The following is a 23,649-nucleotide window of genomic DNA, read 5'->3' as shown; positions in this document are numbered from 1 at the left end:
GGAGGGGCAGAGGGAGAGCGAGACAGAGAATCTCAAGCAGACTCCCTACTGAGCCCGGAGCCCGACGTGGGGCTCGATCCCAGGACCCTGAGATCATGACCTGAGCAGAAACCACGAGTAAGAGACTCAACCGACTGAGCCACCCAGGCGCCTCACGTATTTTCACTTTAATGTTGCTTTTATTGTGGGGAAAGAACAGAATCAAAATTGATGCAAAAGAGAGCAAATTATTTGTTAACAGTGCTTTTTATTTGTATGGGGATTTTTACTTTTAAAAACATTTTCCTCTTTATTTTTCATTTAATTGTAGAAACATCAGACTAATGGGTAAGCTTTAAAAAAGCAAAATTAAATTAAAATCGCCCTGAATCCTCATTCACAGGAGACCAGACTCAGCCCCTTCCAGGCTGTCCCAGTGCGCTTGTACAGAAAACGTCCACATTTCTTTACCGCTAAATGCAAACAGTGGTAAAGCAGTGCAGTGATTAGCAAAGGGTGAGTTTTGAGCATTCATTAATTAGCTGCTACCTAATCCATTAATTACCAGTCTCTGGTAATTGGTCTGTGCAGCCAGTTTTCCACTTGGTTTATTATGAGCATCCTTCAGAAACGTCAGCCCTAAATCATAAAGCCCACCTTATAACTAGTGGCTGCACTGTCTCCCTGCACCTGATACCCCAGTCCACCTGGCCAGTGGCCCGTTGGCGTCCAGGTCCTTCCTGTGTCTTCCTGCTCATGCCGCCCTCACCCAGCCCAGCAGGCCAATGGGGGCTACATCATCGTCCCTTCTTCCACGCGGGATCTCGAGCAGGGCCGCTGCGTCACTGCCCTCTACACAACTTCCACGTGGGAGTGGGCGCGGCGTGTGCTCAGGAAGACGGTGAGGGACCCACGGATCCCAGGGGCTCAGAGGAACTGTCCTGAGTTGGGTGAATGTGCCGAGCGCTGGGGCAGCACACGGGACAAGACCAGTGGGCAGCTCTCAGCTGGTGCTTACGCACCCCTCCAAATTTTGCTCATTGGAACGGACCCCAGACCTTCGAGGGGACCAAGGGGAGAACTAGAAAGGAGAGAAAACCCAGCCACACTGCAGTGGTGGAACACTGTGTCTTTTATTGAGAACATCTCCAATCCTTTGTCTATAGGACAGCGTCTCATGCTTGGTTCCGGCTGGTCTCGGTGCGAGGGGTAGCTCATGCAGATTGTAACGTGTGGTATATACATCAACAAACATACAGAGGACACTGGGGAGTGGATCTGAGCGATAGGGTTCTTGGCTGAATTACATTCATATGAAGTGTCCAAATTCTAAAATAAAATAAAATAAAAGCATATAACCCAGTATCTGGAGAAGCAAACTGCTTCCGGGCTCATTCTACAAACATTCCACAGACTGCCTTTAAACATTCGTGGTCACGTCCAGAAGGACGGGCGTCGGCTCCTGATGTACCATCAGCCCATGGCATGGCCAAGCTAAGTGTTTTGGGGGCTGGGGGCTCACCCCTGCAAACAGGGAACAAGTGCACACAGCAGCTCCAGAGGACAGCTACGTGTCAGGTTCGAGCCAGACCCTGTCCTTGCCGGCCCTGAGGACGTGACTGGCCACGTGGCTGGAGAGAGGGTCACAGGACACGCCAGGGGACAAGGGCAGACAACACTGGACATGCGTGCGTGCGCGGTCACAAATACTCTGCCCTTTCCACTTACATAGTTGGGGGTTGATAACAGGGAATCTTTTGAGAGATTCTCTAATTTCATAGATTACAGAGACGGGAAAGCCAGCTGATTCTATTTCTCTTGCTAGATCAAATTTACGGCCGGGGTAGACCCTATACTTTGGTGTAGAATGTTTCAGAAATAAAAAGGACCGGTCTGATTTGGTTTTGTGTTTTGAGAAAAAGGGGCGGGCATGCAGCCCTCCCCCCCAGCATTCACTGACCCCACCCTCAGGTCTATCCCCCTTGTGGAGCCTGAGAGCTGCCCCCTCCCCAGCGTCACTATGTGAAATTACAGGAAACACGTCTTTCCAAAGAAAGCAGTGATTCTGTCTTCTGGGCATGAGGGAAATCATGTGAATAAAAATACTTCCAGAGAAATGAATGGCTGGTGAGATGCTGCACATTTTAAAATAACTGTTTCTGATTAAATGAGTCAATCAAACTCTGATTCAGAATCAGAATTGCGCCCTGTGGCATCCCTGGCCTGGGAAGAGGGGACGCCCCTCACTGGGCTCATACTGCTGCAGGGACAGCCCCTGACCCCGGCTGAGGCATCCCTGTGACTCGGGCCTTCCACTGGCGGGAGAGATGCCCGCCAGCCGGTGTCTTTGTGGAATAGGTTTAGTGAGCAAAACAGAAGGGAACCCTCCCAACCCCCAATGGTCAAAATGTCCTCAAAGTTGAAGATTTTTCTCAAAAAATCAAGTTCTTGATTGTGTCAAATTTTCTAAGTCTCTAGAATCCTGATTAAGGGCACTGTATGCAAAGTAACGCCTGGGGGGAAATGGGGTGCAGTGCACAGAGCCTCAGAAGGGACCGTTTCAAGTGCTGAGTCTCCTGACCCGTCTCCTGGAGGTCACGTTTCTGTCTCTGTTCTGCTCCAGTGGTCCGTCCTGGGAGCTGTGCGGGCCCACAGGTGGACGGGGCTCCCTCCTGACCCGCCTGCAGGGCCTGGACACTCGCGGGCCGTCCTGCGCCCGCACAGCTCGGGGTCCGCTGGGGACCGGCACACAGGACAGCTGTCCTCACTTGGGGTGGGAGGCGGTGCTCACCTCAATTGTTAGCCGACAGAGGGAGGAAGTCAGACATACTGGGTAGTGTGTGTATATGCAATACATTCCCACTCAACTTTTAATTAAAATCCACATATTTTTTTAAAAACTAAGTCCATCTCCCAATCCCCATTAGAAAAAATACCATTTATCGAGAGAATAAAAACACAGGGGCTCACAGATGTTCTGTGTGTGGGAGCACCTGCTTGGGGAGGTGGCGACACCAGCTGACACCCTTCCTGCTTCAGGCGGAAAGAAGGCGGCAGCCCGTTGAGCCAAACCACACCCCTCCACATGACGGGGGCCTGCCTGAGCTCTGCCGGGGTCCCTGCAGCCCGCCAGCCCCGCCCCCGCCCCCCAAGGAACCGCTGCCGGAGCGGGGGAGCGGGGGACACAGCGCTTCTGGTCTGAGTCTCCTGCTCCTGCACGTGGGGTCTGGGCCAGGTGACAGCCGCGGCTCTGCTCCTGTTCTGCGTTTTCAGAGTCCGTCAAGGTGGGGCGGGGTCTCCCGACTGCCTACAGCCGCCACAAGACCCCCCCTTCCATGAAGACGGCCCCTCGGGCTCCTGTCTGATCCTGAGTGGAAGCAACAAGGCAATCGGTGCAAATCTCTGAGCTCAGGTCCAGGTGCCCCCCGGGACCCTTGCCCGCACTCCTGACCGTCTGCTGGCTCAGCCCGGGACCACCCCGGGGGCCATGGGGTGTGGAGCAGCGCCCCTGGGCCGCCCCGGGCACCAGCAGCACCCCTCCCTGCCGTGACAATCAACGTCCAGACCCTGGTGGGCACGAGGCCGCGGCACACTGCCTCACCAGCTTCCAGCCTGAATACTGACTTTCAAACATGTCTTTGATAAAGCTGGAAAGAATAATTTAAAACTATGCCTTAGTGGCATTTTCTAAGAACGAGTCTATCTACTTAATTAATTCTATTTCCTTCCCGTGAAGATGTCTGGAGAGTTATCCGCATCCATGAGATTCAGAGCAAGGAAGACAGGGAGTTGTAGGCTGATTCTTGGGCAGTAGCCCCTACGGATTCCTCCTAGTCCCTAAAAGTTAAATACTGTTGAAGACCTCAAATGAATGGCCAGGATCACTGCCCATGTTTTATCTCTGATTACTGAGAAGTGAACCAACACGCGTTTTCCATGTGATTCTAGGAGGAGTGCAGAAGCTTCTAGGGGGGCTGAAGGCTGCAGGGATCTGGGCCGTGCCCTCATGGACGCACGCCGTCACTGTGCTAGGGAGTTGGGGGACTCGTGCGAGCGCAGGGCCGGGCCCCTCCCGCGGGGTCTTCTCCCGGGCTGTGCGGACCCGCTGAGGGAAGCCAATCGCGCGGCCCATCCGGGGGACCCGCCAGCAGCGTGGCTGTGACTTCAGGCTTCTTCCTACCTCTACCTTCTCACCTTCTCTACAGATAAGCGCTCTTCTGCATTAAAATAACGTGGCCTAAGAGTGACTTGATATAATTACTTTATAAACCACGTTCCTAACGCTGAATAAATTATTTATTCAAAAATTTCAGACAAAGTAATTTCTATTTCCCTAAACTTAAGGAAGCCCTACTCAGTAGAACTCAATTTCTAAACGTAAACAGAGATAGAAAGCAGTCACTGGGTAATTCCAAGGGGTAACACTGCTGCAGAGGGACATCGAGTGGTGATGCTGGACCCCACGCCCTCCCTGCCCTCCCTGCCCTCCCCAAAGTGCACGCCCGCCCCCAGCTGAGACGTGAGGCTCCGGAGACCGCGCCGGACGCCCAGCACCCCGCGTCCCCACCCCTGCCCCCAGTTCAGACGTGAGGCTCCGGAGACCGCGCTGGACGTGGGCAGCCTCCGCGCCACGCCCCCGGTCAGGGTGTGAGAGAGAACTGATCCTGCTCCGTGGGCTTCTCCACCCAGGCGCCCAGCCCTGCCTTGATGAACGCTTTGAACAGACACGCCTTGGCGGCCTGGTACTCCTTTGCTACCAGTTTGGATTCATGGTACACATTGGGCTTAGTGATCTTGGAGCGTAGTAAGTTGGAGGGAACCTGTAAAAAGTCAAAACACAAGGACAAGTGTCGAAGCAGTCACAGAAGAAAACAAAACTCAGTAAGACATTCAAAATTTGGTGTCTCATCCTGTGCTGGCTTCTGGGGGGAAAGCCACCAGCCAGAGGCGCCTTCCTTCGGGGGGCTGCGACGCAGGGGCGAGGCGTGAGCCCCATGACGGTCTGCGTGCTCTCCCCATGCAGGCTCCAGGCCAAACAGGCAGTTTCAGACCCCAGGTTCTAAAGAGGTGCTTCTGAACCCACAAGCAGTTGATTCCAATTTCAATGTGAATATTTTCAGCTATTTAAAAACACAGCACCTCTGATGTTATGGACACTTTATCACCTGGAAGGACCCAGAGGCACTGCCTCCCGTGGCTGCCTGACTCATTTGGTGCAGATCTTGAGAATAAATACGGTGCAAGACCACTAGCCCAGGGGCTCGTCCTGCCATGGGCCCAGGGCCCCGAACTCAGCAGCTTCTGTCCAAACCGCCACCTGCCACGACCGATAAAGGAAGACTAGGAAAATGCCAATTGACCAGAGGAGAACTTATGCAGGGAAAGGACCCTGACACTACCGCAGAAAACAGGCCTCGAGCCTTCTGAGGGCTGCGTGAGCCCCGGCTCTCCTTCCTCTGGGTGGGAAGGCGCGGAGGGGTTCCCAGCGGGAAGCCGGGTCAGGGCGGGAGGAGCGGCCTGAGGCTGCTTCACGTGGGAAGGTCGGGGCCACACTTCAAGATGGAAACAGCCAGGAGAAACAGAAAGGTTGGGGCGTGACCGTGTGGACGGTGCGGGGCTTTAGTGGGACGGGCTGTGGGGAGGTGGGGCCGGTACCTTGCCGTGCACACGCATCCAGCGACAGTACAAGGCGTGCTTACACAGGCGGGACGCACGGCCCAGCTCGTCCTTCCCTGTCGTGGCGTTGATGACCTCGATGGCCGCGTCACCCACCGTCCAGTTGACGCTGAAGTTGGGTGCCTTCCCCGGCTGCCGTGCTTCCGCGTTGCTGATGCCTGGAACGGAGAGACACGGGAGAGGTGATGCGGAGCCCAGCATGGTACTCGGCGCAGCTGAGGACGTGCCTGAGGGGTGTGCACGGCCCAGGTGTGCTCACACCTGTCCAGTGCCACCTCGTGATGCCCAGAAACAGCCGTGACTGTGCCCGGGAGGCGGGCAGGGGTCCACAGAAACCTGGAGCCTGTGAGACATCACAGCACCTCTGAGCTCTGTTGGGGTTAACAGAGCTGGAGGTCTGGGTGTGCGAGCCACTTCTGGGGTTAATTCAGGTCCCATAGGGTTGTGCCACGGAGGACCGCCCTCGCGCATCACACCTCGGCTGGGCGCTCATGCCCTGCACGCCCCACACGCCAGGGGCAGGCATGGTCAGGCTAACCCAGCCTGCACGCACTACGCCCAAGATACAAGAAGCCTGACTTAACAAGCACAGATATGTTTTCTTTTCTTTTTTTTTTTAAAGATTTTATTTATTTATTTGACAGAGAGAGACACAGCGAGAGAGGGAACACAAGCAGGGGGAGCGGGAGAGGGAGAAGCAGGCTTCCCGCCGAGCAGGGAGCCTGACGTGGGGCTCGATCCCTGGACCCTGGGACCATGACCTGAGCCGAAGGCAGATGCCCAACGACTGAGCCACCCAGGAGCCCCATGGATACGTTTTCTTACCACATTGAGATGGTTTTGTCTTAACTAACCAAGTCTCACTTGGTGGGGCTAAGAGATTTTTAAAGGACACTCAGATAACTGGGAGCTGAGTGCTCACCTCCCCCCATCGGTGCCCTGAGCGCGATCATCCACACCTCAGGGGGGGCACACGGGCCACCCTGACTCGGGGTGTGTCTTCAGAACACACCCACAACGGGAGCTGGCTGGTGCTCGGTCCCCAGAGGAGGAGCCCCCCCCCCGGCTCTGCACAGCCAGCCTGCCACTCCCTGATGGCCAGGGGCGCTGACCGAGCTCCGTGGGGCTCCCACCCCGGGCCCTTGCTCCGCTTCTGCTCTGGGTGACTGTGACCCCGCCTTGAACAGAAAGCCAAGACCGACAGGTGGGCCAGCAGGCCGGTTCAGAGTGTGGAAGATCTAATAGGAAGCTTCCTCATGGAGGAGACCCCAGTTCTTCAGGCAAAGCAGCCACCCACCTCAAAGTAGGGTGAAAATTCATATTTATATGTCACCCATGTCTGGGATATTTATTTAAAGGGACAAGAAGGTGTTTTCCTTTGTTAAGTCCCTAAGACAGAGCTCCCATCCCGCAGAGGGCACTCAGGGCCAGAGGCCGAGCACCCGCTTGTGGCCGCACTAAGGACGGTGGGAGCCCCGGCCCTCTGCTTCAGGCTCCAGACTCACTGTTCATCTGCCTTCCCACTGTGTCCACCCGATGCCTGCAGGCGTCTCTGCTCCTCACTGCAGGGCCAGGCACTCACTGGTGCTGGTTCATGCCCCCTGCACTCTCCGGGAGCTCCTCTGCAGTCCCTGCGATGCCCCGGGGGCCATCCTCGGTACCTGCCGGCCCCCAGCAAGACCCCTCACTCTGGGGAAGAAGTCAGGATTCTGCTGATCACTCTTTCATTCCGACACACGAGCAGTGAATTACTCTACTTCACACAGACCTTTTCACTGACACGTCACCAAGCATGAGGGCACAGCCTCAGGGCTCCCTCTCTCGCTGTGTCTTTTGCGAAGTGAGCACACCCATCACCAGTGTCCCAGCAGCTGGTCACCAACCAGAGCTCCCGGTTTGGGAGCCCACCCACCTCCATGGCCACCCCTGCCCCACGTGGGTCATCACGGCACCAACCCCAGCACACTGACCAGGGTTGCCCGCTTTGAGCCTCATATCCATGGGGCCATTTACACAACGGACTCCCCTGCGCCTTCACCCTTCACTCGAGGTCACGTGTGTGAGAGTCACACGCATCACGCACAGAGCTGTGGCCTGCCCAAACTTCTTGCCACGCAGGACCCTACTGGGGCACGTGCAACTAGAGGGTTGCTCACTTTGTCGTGTTTTCTAGCACTTGGCTGTTCTGAAGAGTGTGTGTGTGAGCATTCCTGACCACATGTTTTGGTGACTCATGGACATATTTCTGGATACACACTAGGCGTGCAACAGCTGGGGATGGATACACAATGTCACGCAGAAGCACTGAAAACACCAGGCAAACCAGGTGAAGTTGGCTAGAAATGTTTTCTACTTAATCACATATAAATGTTACATGAAACATAAAACAAACACAGCACTAGATGTCTGGTGATAAGCAGGGAATAATTAACCAATTAGCTAACTCACCACATAGTTCAAGAAGCCACTTAAAACACAGGAAAATCAGGGGCCCCTGGGTGGCTTAGTCCTTAAGCATCTGCCTTCGGCTCAGGTCATGATCCCAGGGTCCCGGGATCGAGTCCCGCATTGGGCTCCCTGCCCGGTGGGGAGTCTGCTTCTCCCTCTGACCCTCCCCCCTCTCAGGCTCTCTCATTCTCTCTCTCTCTCGAAAATAAATAAAATTAAAAAAAAAAAAACACCACAGGAAAATCAAACTACAGTTACAAACCAATTCAACAAAATTGCCTTCCTAAAAAGAAATCCCATTGGCTGGGACGGTCCCTGAAGTTTGGCACAGTGAGGAACGTTCTCACGAACCACGGCTGCTTGGGCCACGGCCGCCATCCTGTGGCCCGCGCTGCTCACGTAGCCCCTGATAGGTATGGCATGTGTTTCTTCTTCCATTTGTCAAGATAAAACACAATTTTAAAGGGTCTGGGTGGGATATCACTCACGGCTTTTGGTTAAATTTTGATAAAACTGTCCTGTCAATAAGCAAAGAGCAACAAGATCTAGGTAAGTCCACCAGAGAGGCCAGAGCTGACCAGGTGAAGGGGAACCGGGGCTTGAGGGCATCAGGAGTGACACATGGCCCACCTACAGCTCCATTTCCCAACACAAAAAGGATCAGGAAGACAGGGCCATCACATATTTTTTAAAGGTTTTAAATCTCCATTTAATGCTGATCTTGCTGAAACAGGCAACGAGATGTGTGTGGCCGCTCCTCCCGGGACGGATCGGCAGCAGGGCTCAACCCAACACCCTGGTCACACCCCCTCCATCACGTGGCTGTGGCTCTCCATACACAAGCCCCTCGGCCCCCCACCCCCCAGCAGGCAGAGTGACGGACGGCAGACACCAGAGTTCTGGTGTGTCACACAGCCCGCAGGCCCCCAGTCAGGGCTCGCAGGGGGGACCAGTCCTCTGTGGACACAGACATGCAGTAGTTTCTCCTGCAGTCAAAGCCACCTTTCCTGTCAGACTTTCCTTCTCATCTATTCTGCTGCTCTCAGTTCACGCTTGCCAAATAAAGCACCTTAAATTCTCTCAGTCTCTGCGGTCTAGGGAGCCCAGACCAAGACATGGGGCTGTCATTCCAACTTCCAACCAAAACCAATCCTGAACAACCAGCTGGCTTGGATGACCAGGTGCACAATCACGTCTAGATTGCAAAAGCATCTATTTTGGAGGGTAACACAGAGGGACAAGTGTTTAAGAATGGGCATTCTGTGATTTAAAAATAAGTTCAGACTTCGTTTCCAGGTGAGATGGAGTAACAGCTGCTGGATGTACCCTCCTTACTCAAATAGTAGTAAACCAGACAAAATACAACAGACACTAGCCTTCAAGTCCCTGGACATCAAGCAAGGAAGGGCAGTGGTTTCTGAGAGACAGGAGACATAGGAGGTGAGTCCCACGAGTGCCCCAGGCGGCCGTCCTGGGGGCGTCCAGGCAGCAGTGTGGAGAGAAGGAGCCCAGGCACAGCCTGCAGACTCCCTGAACTGAGAGCTCGGGAAACTAACGTGGCCAGAGTCCATAGGATGGTGCGCAGAGGCAAGAGAGCTGCAGAGGGTCCCCTGAGCATCAGCGGAGGGCTGATCAGAGCACACACACTGCTTAAGACTGGGCAAGAACCACCTGAAAGGGTCAGAGAACATGCCCCATGCTCACACAGAGATGTGAAGAGTTTAGATACACACTTGATGGCATCAACCATGACACAGAAAGGTCTAGAATAGAAAAAAGATCAGTGAACTTAAAGAAACAATAACAGAAACGATTCAAATGAGACACACAAGAAACAGACTGGAAAAAAAAAAAAAGAAAACCCAGCAAATCAGTGAGTTGTCAGACAAATCAATCAGCCTGACACACGTGACTGGGTTCCTGAGGAGGGGAGAGAGAAGGGGGTACAGAAAACATGAATAAAAACTCAACAGACTTTTATGAGATCAATAAATGGACAGATCTAAGAATCTCAATGAAGCCCAAGCATGAGAAATGTGCAGAAAACTACACCAAAGCATGTCACGACAAACTGCTCCATGCCAATATAAAGAGAAAATGTCGAGCCCGGCCAGAGGAAAAGAACCACATATGAAGGAACAAAGATGAGACGGCAGATTTCTTACTGCAAAGAGTGCACACAGTACGACAGGGAGCAACATCTTCAAAGTGCTAAAAGGAGAAGAAAAGAAAACATTGCCATCTCAGCAAAAATGTATTTGCCCAGAAATATATATATTTGAAAAAGGAATGCAAACTAAAGGCTTTTCCAGACATACCGAAGCTGAAAGAATTCATCACCAGAAGACTTGCACCGCAAAGAATGTAAAAGGAAGTCCTTCAGGCAGAAGGACACGATAACAGACAGAAATGAGGATCTACTTACAGGAATAAGGAGATCAGAAGTGGCAAATCTCTTTTTTTTTTTTTCTGAAGATTTTATTTATTTATTTGAGAGAGAGTGAGAGCTAGAGAGGGAGAGCACACATAGAAGGAGAGGGGGAGGGAGAAGCAGGCTTCCCGCAGAGCAGGGAGCCCAACGCGGGGCTCGATCCCAGGACCTGGGATCATGACCTGAGCCGAAGGCAGACGCCTAACGCCTGAGCCACCCAGGGGCCCCAAAGTGGCAAATCTCTTTAAAAGCTAATTGGCTATCAATATAACACTATCAACTGTACTGGAATTACAATAAAAAGCTTAATTTAAAAGAAAGCTAATTGACTGTTGAAACAAAAGTAATAGTATAGTATGGGATTTTTACCATATGCAAATGTTAAATGTACCACAATATATCACAAAGGCCAGGAGAGGAGAAATGGAAGATTCTTATACTATACATAAGTGGTATAATATTGCTTGAGGGCAGACTGTGATAAGTTAAGCATGTATACTATAAAACCCTAAGACAACCACTAAATTAATAAAACAAAGTTATAGCTAAAAGTCAAGAAGGAATTAAAATGGAATTATAAGACATAATTAACGCAAAGAAAGAAAAAGAGAAAGGGGGAACAAAGATAATATAGAACAAATAAAAAATAAGGACCAAGATGACAGATTTAAACCTCACCATATCAATATCACAATAAATGTAAATGTCCTAAGCACCCTAATGAAAAGGCAGAGATTGTCAGTTGGGGGGGGGCGGAAAAAGGAGGTCCAAATATGCTGACTACAAGAAACATACTTTAAATATAAAATAATGTAAAACAATTTAAAATAAAAGGATGGAAAAAGATACACTATGCTAGCATTAATCAAAAGAAAGGAGGAGAGGATCCACTAATGTCAGACAAAACAGATTTCAGACTGAAGAATAGTAACAAGAGATAAAGAAGATCATTTTATAATGACAAAGGAGACCAAGTTATTAAAAGAAACCCACAATCCTAATTACAAAACTACAGAATACATGAAGTAAAAACTAAAAAAAGTTGGAAGGAGAAATAGACAAAAGCACAATTACAGTCAAGAGATTTTCAATACTCTTCTCTCAATAACTGACAGATCAAGCAGAAGATCAGTAAAGACATAAAAGACATGCACAACACAATCAACCAACTCATAGACCATTCTACCCAACAAGTAGCATAAAAGAATGTATCTTTTCAAGTTTTCATGGAACGCTGAGAAACAACACATCCTAGTCTGTAAAACAAACATAAATTTAAAGGATTCAAGTTAGAAAATGAAACTAAATTAAAAATCAACAACAGAATCATCTCTGCAAAATCCCCTAATATTTTGAAACTGAATAGCAGACTTTTAAATAGCACATGGGACAAAGTATTTTGAAAGGAGTGAAAGTGATAACACAACATGTCAAAATTTGTGAAATGCTGTGAAAGCAATAAAGAAAGGTCTCAAAACAATGGCATCAGCTAGTACCCTAAAAACTAAAAAAAGAAGAGCAACTGAAACAAAGCAGGCAGACAAAAATAAGATCAGAGCAGAAATTATTTTTTTTAAAAAGCCAGAAAACTGGGGGAAAAAACAAACAAACCCAAAAACCCATAAAACCAAAAGTTGGTTCTCTAGAGAAAAATCCATAAAACTGACAGACCTCTAGGTAGGCGGGTGAGGAAAGAGAAGACACAGAGCATCAGTATCAGGAATGAAAGGCACGGCATCACTAGAGACACTCGGTGTTACAAGGATAATAAAGGAGTGTCACGAACACTTTCAAGCCAATGAATTTGACAACTTAGGTGAAACAGACAAATGTTCCTGAGAGACATGAATTACCGAAGTTCACTCAAGAAAAAAAACCAGGTAACACAAATAGCCTATATCTATTCTGTTGTAGATCATGAACATGTAGATACTTTCTCACAGAGAAAACCTCAGGCCCAGATGTCTTCACTGGTGAGTTCTACCAATGTTTAAGAAAAAAATGCTATCAAATCTAAACCAATTCTTCCAGAAAACTGAAGAGAAGGAAATGGTTCTCCACTCACTTTATGAGGCCAGTATTACCTTGATGCCAAAACCTGACAAAGATACTCAGACAACTACAGACCAATATCACTACAGGCCAGTGTATCACAGGGACAAACATTCTAAGCAAAATTTCAGCTTTATCAAATCCAACAACATTTAAAAAGAATAATACATAATGACTATACAAGGTTTGTCCCAAGAACACAGGTTGGTTTAATATTTAAAGAACTCAATCAATGTCACCATATTCCATCCATATTAACAGACTAAAAAAAGAACCAAATGATCAGCTCTATTGAGAGTAGAAAAAAATGCCTGATAAAATCCAACATTCATTCCTGATTAAAGACCCCTTAGCAAACTAGAAATAGAAGGTCCCTTAAAATGAGAGAAGCATCTGTGAAACCCCACAGCTAGCCACACTTACTGGTGAAAGACTGACCGCTCTCCCCACGACTGCACACGAGACAGGATGTGTGTGTTCAGCCCTCGTGCCCTTGTGCTCCACATTCTACTGGAGGGCCCATCTGGGTGCTGCGGGGGAAGGAAGAAATCAAAGGCATCTGGACTATAAGGAAGAACTAAAACATAAACAACTTGACCATCTATAAAGAAAATTCAATGAAATTTATAAAACAGCTATTAAAACTAATCTCTCTCTATATCAGCAATGAACAACTGGAGACTGAAACAGAAATATAACATTTAAAGCAGCATCAAAAATACAAAACACTTAAAGATAAACCTGACAAAAGATGTGTAAGATATGCTCACTGTAAAGTGCAGAGCACGGCTGAGAAAAATGAGAGTGTAAAGAAGTGGACAGGCGTCTGTGCTCATCCCCCGGAAAATTCAAAGTCCTTAAGATGTCAGTTCTCCCCCAAATTGATCGACATATTCAATGCAACCTTAATCAACATCCAAACAGGGTTTTATGTAGAAGTTGACACATTGATTATAAAATTGCTATGGGGGCCCCTGGGTGGCTCAGTCAGTTAGCATTCGACGCTTGATTTCAGCTCAGGTCATGGTCTCAGGGTATCAAGCCCCATGTCGGGCTCCATGCTCAGCATCAAGCAAAGTCTGCTTGTCCCTCTCCCTCTGCTCCTCATTTCACTCATGCTCGCTCTCTCTCTCAAATAAAATCTTTAAAATTGCTGTGAAATGCGAAAAGGACCTATGTAGCCAAAACAACTACTAATTCCACCTGATTTCAAAACTTGTAAGACTAGTAATCACGACAGTGTGATACTGGCATTAAGACAGACAAACAGCACGGGGGGTCCTCAGAAAGCTGAAGACAGAGCCGCCATGAGACCCATCAACTGCACTCCTGGGTATTTACCCCAGAGACACACATGTAGGGATCCGAAGGGGTATGTGCACCCCGATGTTCATAGCAGCAATGTCCACAATAGCCAAACTGTGCAAAGACCCCAGATGTCCATCGACAGATGAATGGATAAAGAAGATGTGGTTCATATACACAATGGAATACTACTCCGCCATCAAAAATAAATAAATTTTGCCATTTGCAAGGACGTGGATGAACTAGAAGGTATTATGCTAAGTGAAATAAGTCAGTCAGAGAAAGACAAATACCATATATTTCACACATATGTGGAATTTAAGAAACAAAACAGAGGATCATAGGGGAAGGAAGGGGAAAATAAAATAAGATGAAATCAGAGAGGGAGACAAACCATAAGACAAACCTGTTACCTCTAGGAAACAAACTGAGGGTTGCTGGAGGGGGGTGGGGGGATGGGATAAGTGGGTGACAGGCATGAAGGAGGGCACGTGATGTAATGAGCACTGGGTGTTACATGCAACTGATGAATCACTGACCTCTACCTCTGAAACTAATAATATACTATATCTTAATTAATTGAATTGAGATAAAATAGAATAAAATTTTTAAAAAAAAGACAGTAGGGGATCCTGGCTGCCTTCGGCTCAGGTCATGATCCTAAGGTCCTGAGATCAACTCCCACATCGGGCTCCTTGCTCAGCGGGGAGCCTGCTTCTCCCTCTACCTGCCGCTCCCCCTGCTTGTGCTCTCTCTCTCTCTCTCTCTGATTAAAAAAAAAAAAAGACTGACAAACAGATCAATGGAAGACACTGGTACCCACAAACACACCTCCACGTGTACGTGCAAACTGATTTTTAATAAAGGTGCAGAAGAATTCAGTGGAGAAAGGATGAATTTTTCCATAGATGGTGCTGGGTCAACTGGATAAGTTATATGTTAAAAAAAAAAAAAAAGAACTTCAATTCATACTATACATCCTATACAAAAATTAGCTCAAAATGGAATATAGTCCAAAATTTAAACACTGGAACTGTAAATTTTCTAAGAATACAACACAGGAGAAAATCTTTGTGACACTGACTTAGGCAAACATTTTTTAGATATAACATCAAAACCGTGACTTAACAAAGAAAAGTTGGTAAATATGATTTTATCAAAACTAGAATTATTTGGTCTCTGAAAGACATGGTTAAGAGAATGGAAAGAAAAACATTTTTAAATCATATATCTGATAAAGATCTTATAACCAGAATATATAAGTAACTCTCAAACTCAGTAAGAAATTAAACAACTTACTAAGAAATGAGAAAAGTATTGAAGAAGACATACAGATAGCAAAACAGCACATGAAAAGATGCTCAACTTCCTTAGTCATTGGGGAAATGCAAATTAAAACCACAAGGAAACACCCTACACACCTGTCAGAAAGCTTAGCATGGCTCCGTACTTGGTGCTGGCAAGGATGAGGAGGAACGGGAACCTCATACACCACCAGTGGGAGTGCAAAGGGGCAAACCAGTTTGGAAAGGTGTGACAGTGTTCTGAAAAATACAACCTGCGCCTGTCTTAAGACCCACCCTTTATACTCCTAGGTATTTACCTAAGAGAAATAGAAGGGACTGTCCATACAAAGGCTTGTACATGAATGTTCTCAGCAGTTTCCTTTGTAGCAGTAAAAGACTGGAAACAACCCAAATGCCATCAACAGTTGGATGGACACACAAGTTGTGGTTTATCCACACAACCCATTACTACTTAGCCATGAAAAGGAATGACCTGCTGATAAACTCAACAAACACGGACGAATCTCAAAATAGTTACGCTGAATGAAATAAGCTAGACAAAAAAGTACATATCTTATGATTTTTGTAAAATCCTAGAAAACGCAAACTAACCTACACCGCCAGAGTGCATGTCGGTGGTTGCCTGAGGGTGGGATGGGGGAAAGGCAGGATTACCAAGGGCACCAGGAAACGGGGAGGGTGGTGGGTAGGCTCATTGTCCTCTCTGTGGTAACAGCTGCATGCATGTAAACAGAGTTCAAAACTTATCAAATGGTATCTTTTAAATGTACAGTTTATGCCAATTATACCTCAGTGAAGCTTTGGAAAAACACCGCAAGGTAATTTAAAAAGAAAAAATATTGTTCTCATTAAAAAATAACACTTGCTCATTGTGGGAAATTCCAAAAATTCACACAAAGCTCAGAGAAATTACAGCACGATGACACACAGAAATAGACACTATAATAATTCTAGGGGTTCTCCAGCAGATAGAAGCTTCCTGTCTACGAAGCTTTAAGCAACAAGCACACTTGCGTCCCACCTCTGAGATCCTGACTGGGTAGGTTTTGTGGGTGGGTGGCCCTGGCTGGTGTCTCTAAAAAAAAACAAAAACAAAAACCCTTCACCAGTAACTCTTGAAGACTCTCTAAAGATTCTTAAATCCCTCCCCCCACCAAAGAACTCTTCCTTCTCAGATGAGAATCGCCATTTTAATCCCTATCCTTCTGGCAAACACACACGTCAGCACGCTTGAGAGGATGCGTGCACACATGTTCTGTATGCTGACTTCTGCATTGATCCTTGATCCTCTCTTATAATCTATTCACAGATGAGCTATACTAATAGCTATAAAACTAAGCTATACTTAGATTTCTGGGTATATCGTTAAACTTGATTTTCTAGTACTTCATTTAGGAGTTTTGCATTTTTAGTCATAGGTGATGCTGTCTGTGGTTTTCTTTTTATTTGTGCCTCTCTGTCCAGTTTTGGAATTGGGTCAACTGCTCTTTCCTATGACCTGGAACGTTTATATAAGAGGTGGAATTATGTTCTTTGGCAGACTGATTAAAATCTGCAAACTTGTTGGAAGGTAATTTGTTGATAGTATTTTCAATGTCTTTGCTGGAAATTTCCTTTGCCAGATTTTTGTACTTCTCTTGGGGTGAATTTTGGCAATTTACAGCTTGCTTGTCCTTTTGTTGTTGTTGTTGTTGTTGAGATTTTCAAATTTATCAGTATTAGAGCTGAATAAAGAATTCTCTTAAAATTCTGATGCATGCCTCCGTATCTGTAGATACACCAATTCCTACTGTTTTGTTTTATCTGACATCATGTTTTTATCTGATGGTAGATCTCTTTTATTGTTTTTTCAAATCAACACGTTTTAGTTTTATTGATGGCCTATAATCTTATTCCTTGTTCTGTCCCTCCCTCTTGCTTTCTGTCTTTTTGATTTTCTTCCTTCTTCCTGTAGTTAGCTTCTTATTTAGCTCTACTGTAGTTTTCCTTCTCAATTCTGGGCCAAATGCTTAGCTCATTGTTTTTCATTCATTCATTCAGGGCCATGCATGATTCTGCCAAGTGAAACTGTGGCCCTATCCCACCATTTTTGATGTGTGTAGTCTAGGAATCCAGTTTAAGTACTGGGTTCTTCTCTGATCAAAGAATTGCTGAAGAGAGTCTAACCTCCAAGCGCCTGAGGACTTTTGGTTTTAATTTCAACTCTTCATAGCTAACTTTAAGTTTTAGGGTCTGCAGTAAGAGAAAGTAACCTGTACAGTTAATGAGTCTGGATTTAATTACCTATGGCAGTGGCCATGTGATGCACTGCAGAGCTGAGTAGTGTGACAGACCGAGAGGACAGTGTTAATCCTGTTATTAAGTCCAAACTACTTAAAGGAGACCATTGCTAGCATGACTTCAAGTGGATTCTCTGTCCTATCTCACACCAGTTCCTCAAAACCATGCCAGTATTAGGTTAAAAGCTGGCAGTGCTGTTCAGTCTGAGTCCAAAGGCCTGACAACCAGGGCACATGGGGTAAATCCTAGTCCAACTGTAGAAGGTGGGATAGGGTGTCCCAGTTTAATCAGTGAGGCAGGAAAAAAGGTAAATTCCTTGTTCCTCCACTTTTTGTTCTCTGCTCTTTGTTCCTCAATAGGTTAAAAGATGCCCACCCACCCTGGGGAGGGCAATTTGTTTTACTGAGTCTACTGATTCAAATGCTAATCTCGTTCTGCAAAACCCTCACAGATGGAAATAATGTCTAATTTGGGTGCCTGTGGCCACTCAATTTGACACATAATATTAGCCACCACAGTACATTAGTTTACCCTTCCTTTCCCAAATAGCTTTTTGTGTTTCCTGGAGTTTCCATTTTCCTTTTTTTTTTTTAATTGTTCACAAAGAAACATTTACTTTCACATTATCATAAAGACCATTTAGTTTCTCAGGCTATTTGTTAAAATGCATTCACTTTTTTTCTGAAAACCATTCTTTTTAGAGCTCTCTGATATGATTCTCTGTTCTAACTTGGAATTGTTACATTTTAGTCTTGCTGGTAAGTTATCTTTTTCATTGTATTCTTGGATTTACAAAGTATTTTTCTTGGATTCCATATTTTTCTCTTTCTTAGATGTCTTTTTCATTTTGCTACAGTATTCTCACTTTTTTTCCTCAAAAAAATATATATATTGGAAAGAAACCCTCTGAATCCTTGAACATCTGAAAATTATCACTTTGTCCTAATGCTTAATATTTGGTTAAATAAGAAATTCTACAAAAACCATTTTCTCTTCAGCTCTGTCTTCCAGTGTCCCTGATAAGTGCTACATAAATCTGATACTTATTGTGGTTAATTTAGAAGCTTTTAGCATCTTCTCTTTACACCTTTGCTGTTCTGAAATTCATAAGGATGTGCTAGGAATGGATTTTTTTTAAAAATTCTGCTCACTACCCAGTGCATTCTTTCCATTGCAGTAGTCATGGTTTTCTTCAGTACCCCAAAATTTTCTTCTGTCATCTCTTCCTCTCTGTTTTCTATTTCTGAAATGCTACCAGATAGACAGATAGACATCGGATTAACTTTCTACATCTCCTAACTCTTCACATTTTATACTTTTCTGCTCTGAGTTATCAGAGATATATTTGATATACCTTCCTCTCCCAAGAATTACACTCTACGAGGGAGAGTTTTGTTCTGCTCACTATTCATCCCAACATCCAGAACAGTGCCTATTACATACTTAACTGGTGTTTGTTGAATGAATGCTTTCTAGACCTTCAAACTGATATTTGCTTTCTACATTGATAAAATACTCTATGTATATTGGTAAGGTTTGTTACTTGTATTCTCTTCTGTTCCCTGAATTAGGTTTATTTTCTCTTAGTTGTTCTATTTTATCATATAGATTATTCACTTCTGTGCTATTTATTTTCCTCAAATGATAATGGTTGTTCGTTCATGTTTGTAAATAAAAATCTTGGTTGATTAATTTGGGTAGCTGGCATAGTTTCTTCTACCTGTTTCCTGGCTGTGTATATGATTCCACGGAGAGCCTAGAGGGAAAGCCATGTCCAGCCAGGACCTATATCGCCTTCTAGACCAAGAGTCTGGAGATCCAGCCCAGTCCTTGCTTGGCTGTCAGGATGGTCAGGGGACCCTAACCACTTAGAGAGTAGCCCCACCATGGGTGAGACTCCCTCAGAGGAAAGAGCTGGCCTCTCCCTAGACGTCACAAGGCCATGGGACACTAAGGTACTGTTAGGAGTTAAACACAGTCCTGATACCACCTTTTTCTCATTTTACTGTTCTCTGCTATTAGGAACTCGTACCTTATGCTCTGGAGTTCTATCAGGGTCTTTGGGTCTTTGGTAGTGTTACTAGCACACCTGTTCTATTTCTGACACCTGCCTGGCATGCAGGTTCCTTCAGGTCACTGAGCTCATTCAAGGGCACGGCCCTTCAAGTAGACAGAATCAGGGAGGGTTTCTTGGGGGTTTGGAGTGGAGGTGGGGACCTGCTTACGAACAATTGGTGGGAAATCTCTGACCATAATGGAATTGACTCTTTCATGAATAAATGGATAATGCTTGTGTTATCTTCCTTTGCAATCCTATTACTTCTTTACAATAAGGTCAAAATAGAGGATTATTTTTGAATACTTAAACCTTAGAATTACAACATTTTGCATATTAGAACTAGAAAGAGTTAACTGAGAAAATAAGACCTTAAAGTACAAATCGTTTTTACATTTTAAGCTAAATAAAGTGCCATCTTTAGCAAGAATGGAGAAAATAAGGCAAAAAGAAATAGCTAGCCTGAAGTTTCAATGCAAACCATATGCTTTTTCTGGGGCAGAAAGCCCCCAAATGGTCACAAGAGTGTATGTATGTCTATGAGTCCCTGGAGCCAACGCCACCATGGGGATGGGCACCAATGAGGAGCTTATCTTTCTGGGGCCACAAAGCGAGAACTAGGGTAATGAGTCAATCACAGGCCGTGGTGCAGAAACCAACAGAATCGGGTGCAGCTTGGCTGGCAATAAGAGTCCCTCAGCTGCTGTAAATTAAGTGTGCTGGATCCGGACTTCTGGAGCGAAACTACAAACTGTGAGCTGGCCTGATGACGGTCACAGTGAACAACTGAGAACACCAGCTGGCGCTGGCACTGCTTAGTTCCCTTCCTAAATCTACTGTCTATGGTTTCTCCTATGTTAATGGGTAATCAAAAGTGAATTATGTATATAATGGTTAGTAACAGATATTTAGGGTCACTAGGGGTTCCTGTTACAGAAACTGTCAGCCATTTGTTAGCTGACCAGAAAAATGTATAGTTTACAATCTCGATGGCGGTGGCCTCTGTTCTGCAAATAATGCAAGACCTGGGTAGGAGTCCGTACAGAAACCAAGTGTGTGGCCACCAGCAGTGATGACACTTGGGCCTGAGGCTACGTCGCATACCACGAGGGTCCAAAAGGCTGCCATTTACACTGGGAGCAGAGCACCTGTGAGACTGTCATTCTGATTTTTGTTAGAGACGACGACTCTTGAGCTGACAGGGAAGTGAATGAAGCCAGCAGGGCAGCAAGGCGTGGGCTCTTCCTGGCCTGGGCCCCACCTCGTCCTCCTGTGTGGCCACTATCCCCAGCCAGGTCCCTTCATGCCAGCGCCTCTGGCCAAAAAGACTTCCTTCTTGGAACTCAACCTTGGGGTTTTACAACACTGACTTTGGGGAAGAGCCTGAGCGCTCTAGTCCAGAGTGACGAGTGTGATGTTGGCGGCCTGGCCTAGGGGAGCACCCATCACGCAGACCCAGGGACGCAGGCGGGATTCTCACCCAGACTCCACACTCCTGAGGCAATATAGGGCTGGATGTATTGAGTTCTACAGTTTCCACCCCACCAACAGGCCGCGGGGGTGACAGGAGAAGGGTCTCTGACTTGACTTTGGATGCAGGAAGGAGGAGGCCAAGCAAGGTGGGGACACACGCCCAGCCAGCAGCGCGGATGACTGTTGTGCATGTGCTCAGGGTGGGGTGGTGCAGGGGCTGCAGCTCGCCCCACTGTGAGGAGTGACGGGAGGGAATGTGTATATGCCCAGGACATGGACTGAGAACAACGCTCCATCAAGTATAACAACTTATTTCTGAAAAATATTCAACGATGTCAGTAAGTAGCTACTTCTCCACTAAAGACCCCCACGGAGAGAATTTCTGAAAAACAACCAGCAAACCGCGTCCACGGAATTAAAGAGTTTAGAAGGCACTTCCATGTCGCCCGGGTGGCCTCCCACCAGAAGCTGCCATCATGCCAGCGTGAGCACTTCCTGCACCTTCCTGTCAGGAAGCTCTTCCCAAGGCCGTTCCAGGCCTCGGGCCCTCCTCGCCCACTCCTCACACCTGCCCTCTCTCGTGTGCTTAAGGCCGAGAGGCAGACGTCAGCTCCCCCAACCACGATGAGCAGGTACGTGGCTTTCCATGGGCGGAAGGTGCGCGGGTCTCGCCTGGCAGGCCAGCAACACCCCTCTGCTTTCTTTCGGCCACACGCTCAGCCACTGCCTTCCCAGGCGCCCCACACCGACTGGACTCCCAAGAACCCGCTCACTCCCCCGGCGCTGCCCTGGCGGTCATGCTCTGCGTCCATGCCGGCAGCCCGGCCGGCCGTGACCCCGGAGCCCTGGGAAGGTTCAGACCGTGGCCTTTCTCCCTGAGGTCTCGGCATGCACCTGGATGGCAGCCCGGCCAGCACAGAAGCTCAGACTCAGGGTCAGACAGATGGGAATCAGAAGCCAGAACTGTCCTGAAGCTTGCAGGTGTCAGATGGGAAACTAATCGGGAAAGAAGATACAAGAGTTCAAGAGGCTTCCACGTCCGAAACACCAGGGAAGGGCGTCAAGCATGTGCTCTTGGCCCCACGGAGGCAGCTCACCACTGACAAGTTCCTTTCTTCTCGTAAAAATCTACTTTCTATGCTGGAAGGAAAATGACACCCTTCTCATCTGTCCTTGGCACAAAAGAAGCCAGCCCAGCACGGCAGCTGCTGCTGAAGTCCACCTGGGTCCGCTCTGGTCTTTGCTTAACGGGCTGTTCCCTGCATGGTCCAGCTGGCTACCCTGTTCCTCCCTGGGGATGCCGCACACCTGATCATTCTCCCTGAACGCAGGAACCACCTGTGATAAAATGGGAGGTGAAAGGGCAGGACCAACACCATGAACTGTAAGAAAACACACGCGCACCACATATGCACGTGACCTGAAGGAGACAACCTCCAACGTCCCGGTTGTTCCACGGTTCAGGTCCCTCCCGCCCAAGAAAGTTTGAAGGGCTTTGCCGTGGGGCCCGTTTTACAGGAGTGTGACCTCCCAAACATAAGACGTCAGCACCCTCTGCTCTAGACTCCCCCTGCTTGCGTCCCTCTGTCCGTGACAATACCCGCCATATCCTCTGCCTTAGACTGCAATGTGGCCCAGCAGCATCCATGCCTCCTGCCTGCTGGTGCCCGTGGCTCCCCCAGCATGCGCTGCACCACCCCGGCTGACCGCCACAGACCGAAGACATCTTCTCCAAGGCTGCTTGCTGCAAGGGCTTGAGCTCTCTTCAAGGAAAAACACCACCACGGCTTCTAAAATAAAGCATCATCCGAAGTAAAATATCTCGAGTAGTTTGCATTTTGAGACGGACTTTGCTGGCAGAGTGATGCTGTCCAGTGGCTCAGCATTCGAGAACTACTCTGCGTCCTGAAACCCCGGTGCTGCCCCTGTATTTCACAGAATTCCCACACACTTGTCCAGAAGGATCATGCAGGGCACCGGCCCGGCCCCGTCACGGGGAAGACCAGGAAACCGGGCTGTCAAAGCCACAGCGCAGCCGCGAGACCACCCGGCTCCTCGGCAGGCCCTCGGCACCCACGAGCACGCATCCACCAAAATCGCACGACAGTGGAAGTGATGCTGGGGAGAGGGGCATGAAGAGTAGACTCTTTTACTTTGCTACAGACTCGGTCTTCGTAACAAATACGCAGAGGACGACTTCAGGGTCTCTACCTCGCAAACGCTGTTTTCGCTATCTTTTCATAGGTGTATGCGCACTCATCTACACACCCTATGGCAAAAACGCACCTGACTATATAAAATCAATGCACAGAAGTCAGTGGCATTCCTATACACCAACAACAAGACAGAAGAAAGAGAAATTAAGGAGTCGATCCCATTTACAATTGCACCCAAAACCATCAGATACCTAGGAATAAATCTAACCGAAGAGGCAAAGGATCTGTACTCAGAAAACTATAAAATACTCATGAAAGAAATTGAGGAAGACACAAAGAAATGGAAAAACGTTCCATGCTCACGGATTGGAAGAACAAATATTGTGAAGATGTCAATGCTACCTAGAGCAATCTACACATTCAATGCAATCCCCATCAAAATACCATCCACTTTTTTCAAAGAAATGGAACAAATAATCCTAAAAT

General features: G+C 47.4%; 2 protein-coding genes across 3 annotated transcripts in view; one reads left to right on the top strand and one right to left on the bottom strand.

The window, feature by feature from the left end:
* Positions 1-23,649, top strand: part of POFUT2 (protein O-fucosyltransferase 2) — a 345,437-nt gene that overhangs the window by 27,543 nt on the left and 294,245 nt on the right. The gene's annotated exons all lie outside the window — the stretch shown is intronic.
* Positions 1,094-5,871, bottom strand: LOC145716635 (double-stranded RNA-specific editase 1-like). Of its 2 annotated transcripts, XR_014139461.1 has the most exons (3): positions 5,635-5,871; positions 2,561-4,799; positions 1,094-1,308 (listed from the first exon to the last, which is right to left on the bottom strand). XR_014139461.1 is itself a non-coding variant. In XM_081800855.1 (2 exons), the coding sequence occupies exons 1-2, from the start codon at positions 5,854-5,856 to the stop codon at positions 4,620-4,622; spliced, it is 402 nt and encodes a 133-aa protein (XP_081656981.1). In that variant the 5' UTR covers positions 5,857-5,871; the 3' UTR covers positions 1,094-4,619. The 2 variants fall into 2 exon arrangements, 1 of the variants encoding a protein (XP_081656981.1); XM_081800855.1 differs by having other exon boundaries at positions 1,094-4,799.

The sequence above is a fragment of the Leptonychotes weddellii genome, chromosome 1 (assembly GCF_054177405.1).
Source record: "Leptonychotes weddellii isolate Sample4059 chromosome 1, ASM5417740v2, whole genome shotgun sequence".
Lineage (NCBI taxonomy): Eukaryota > Metazoa > Chordata > Mammalia > Carnivora > Phocidae > Leptonychotes > Leptonychotes weddellii.
The sequence above is the reverse complement of the archived record's forward strand: the minus strand, read 5'-3'. Positions and strand labels throughout refer to the sequence as shown.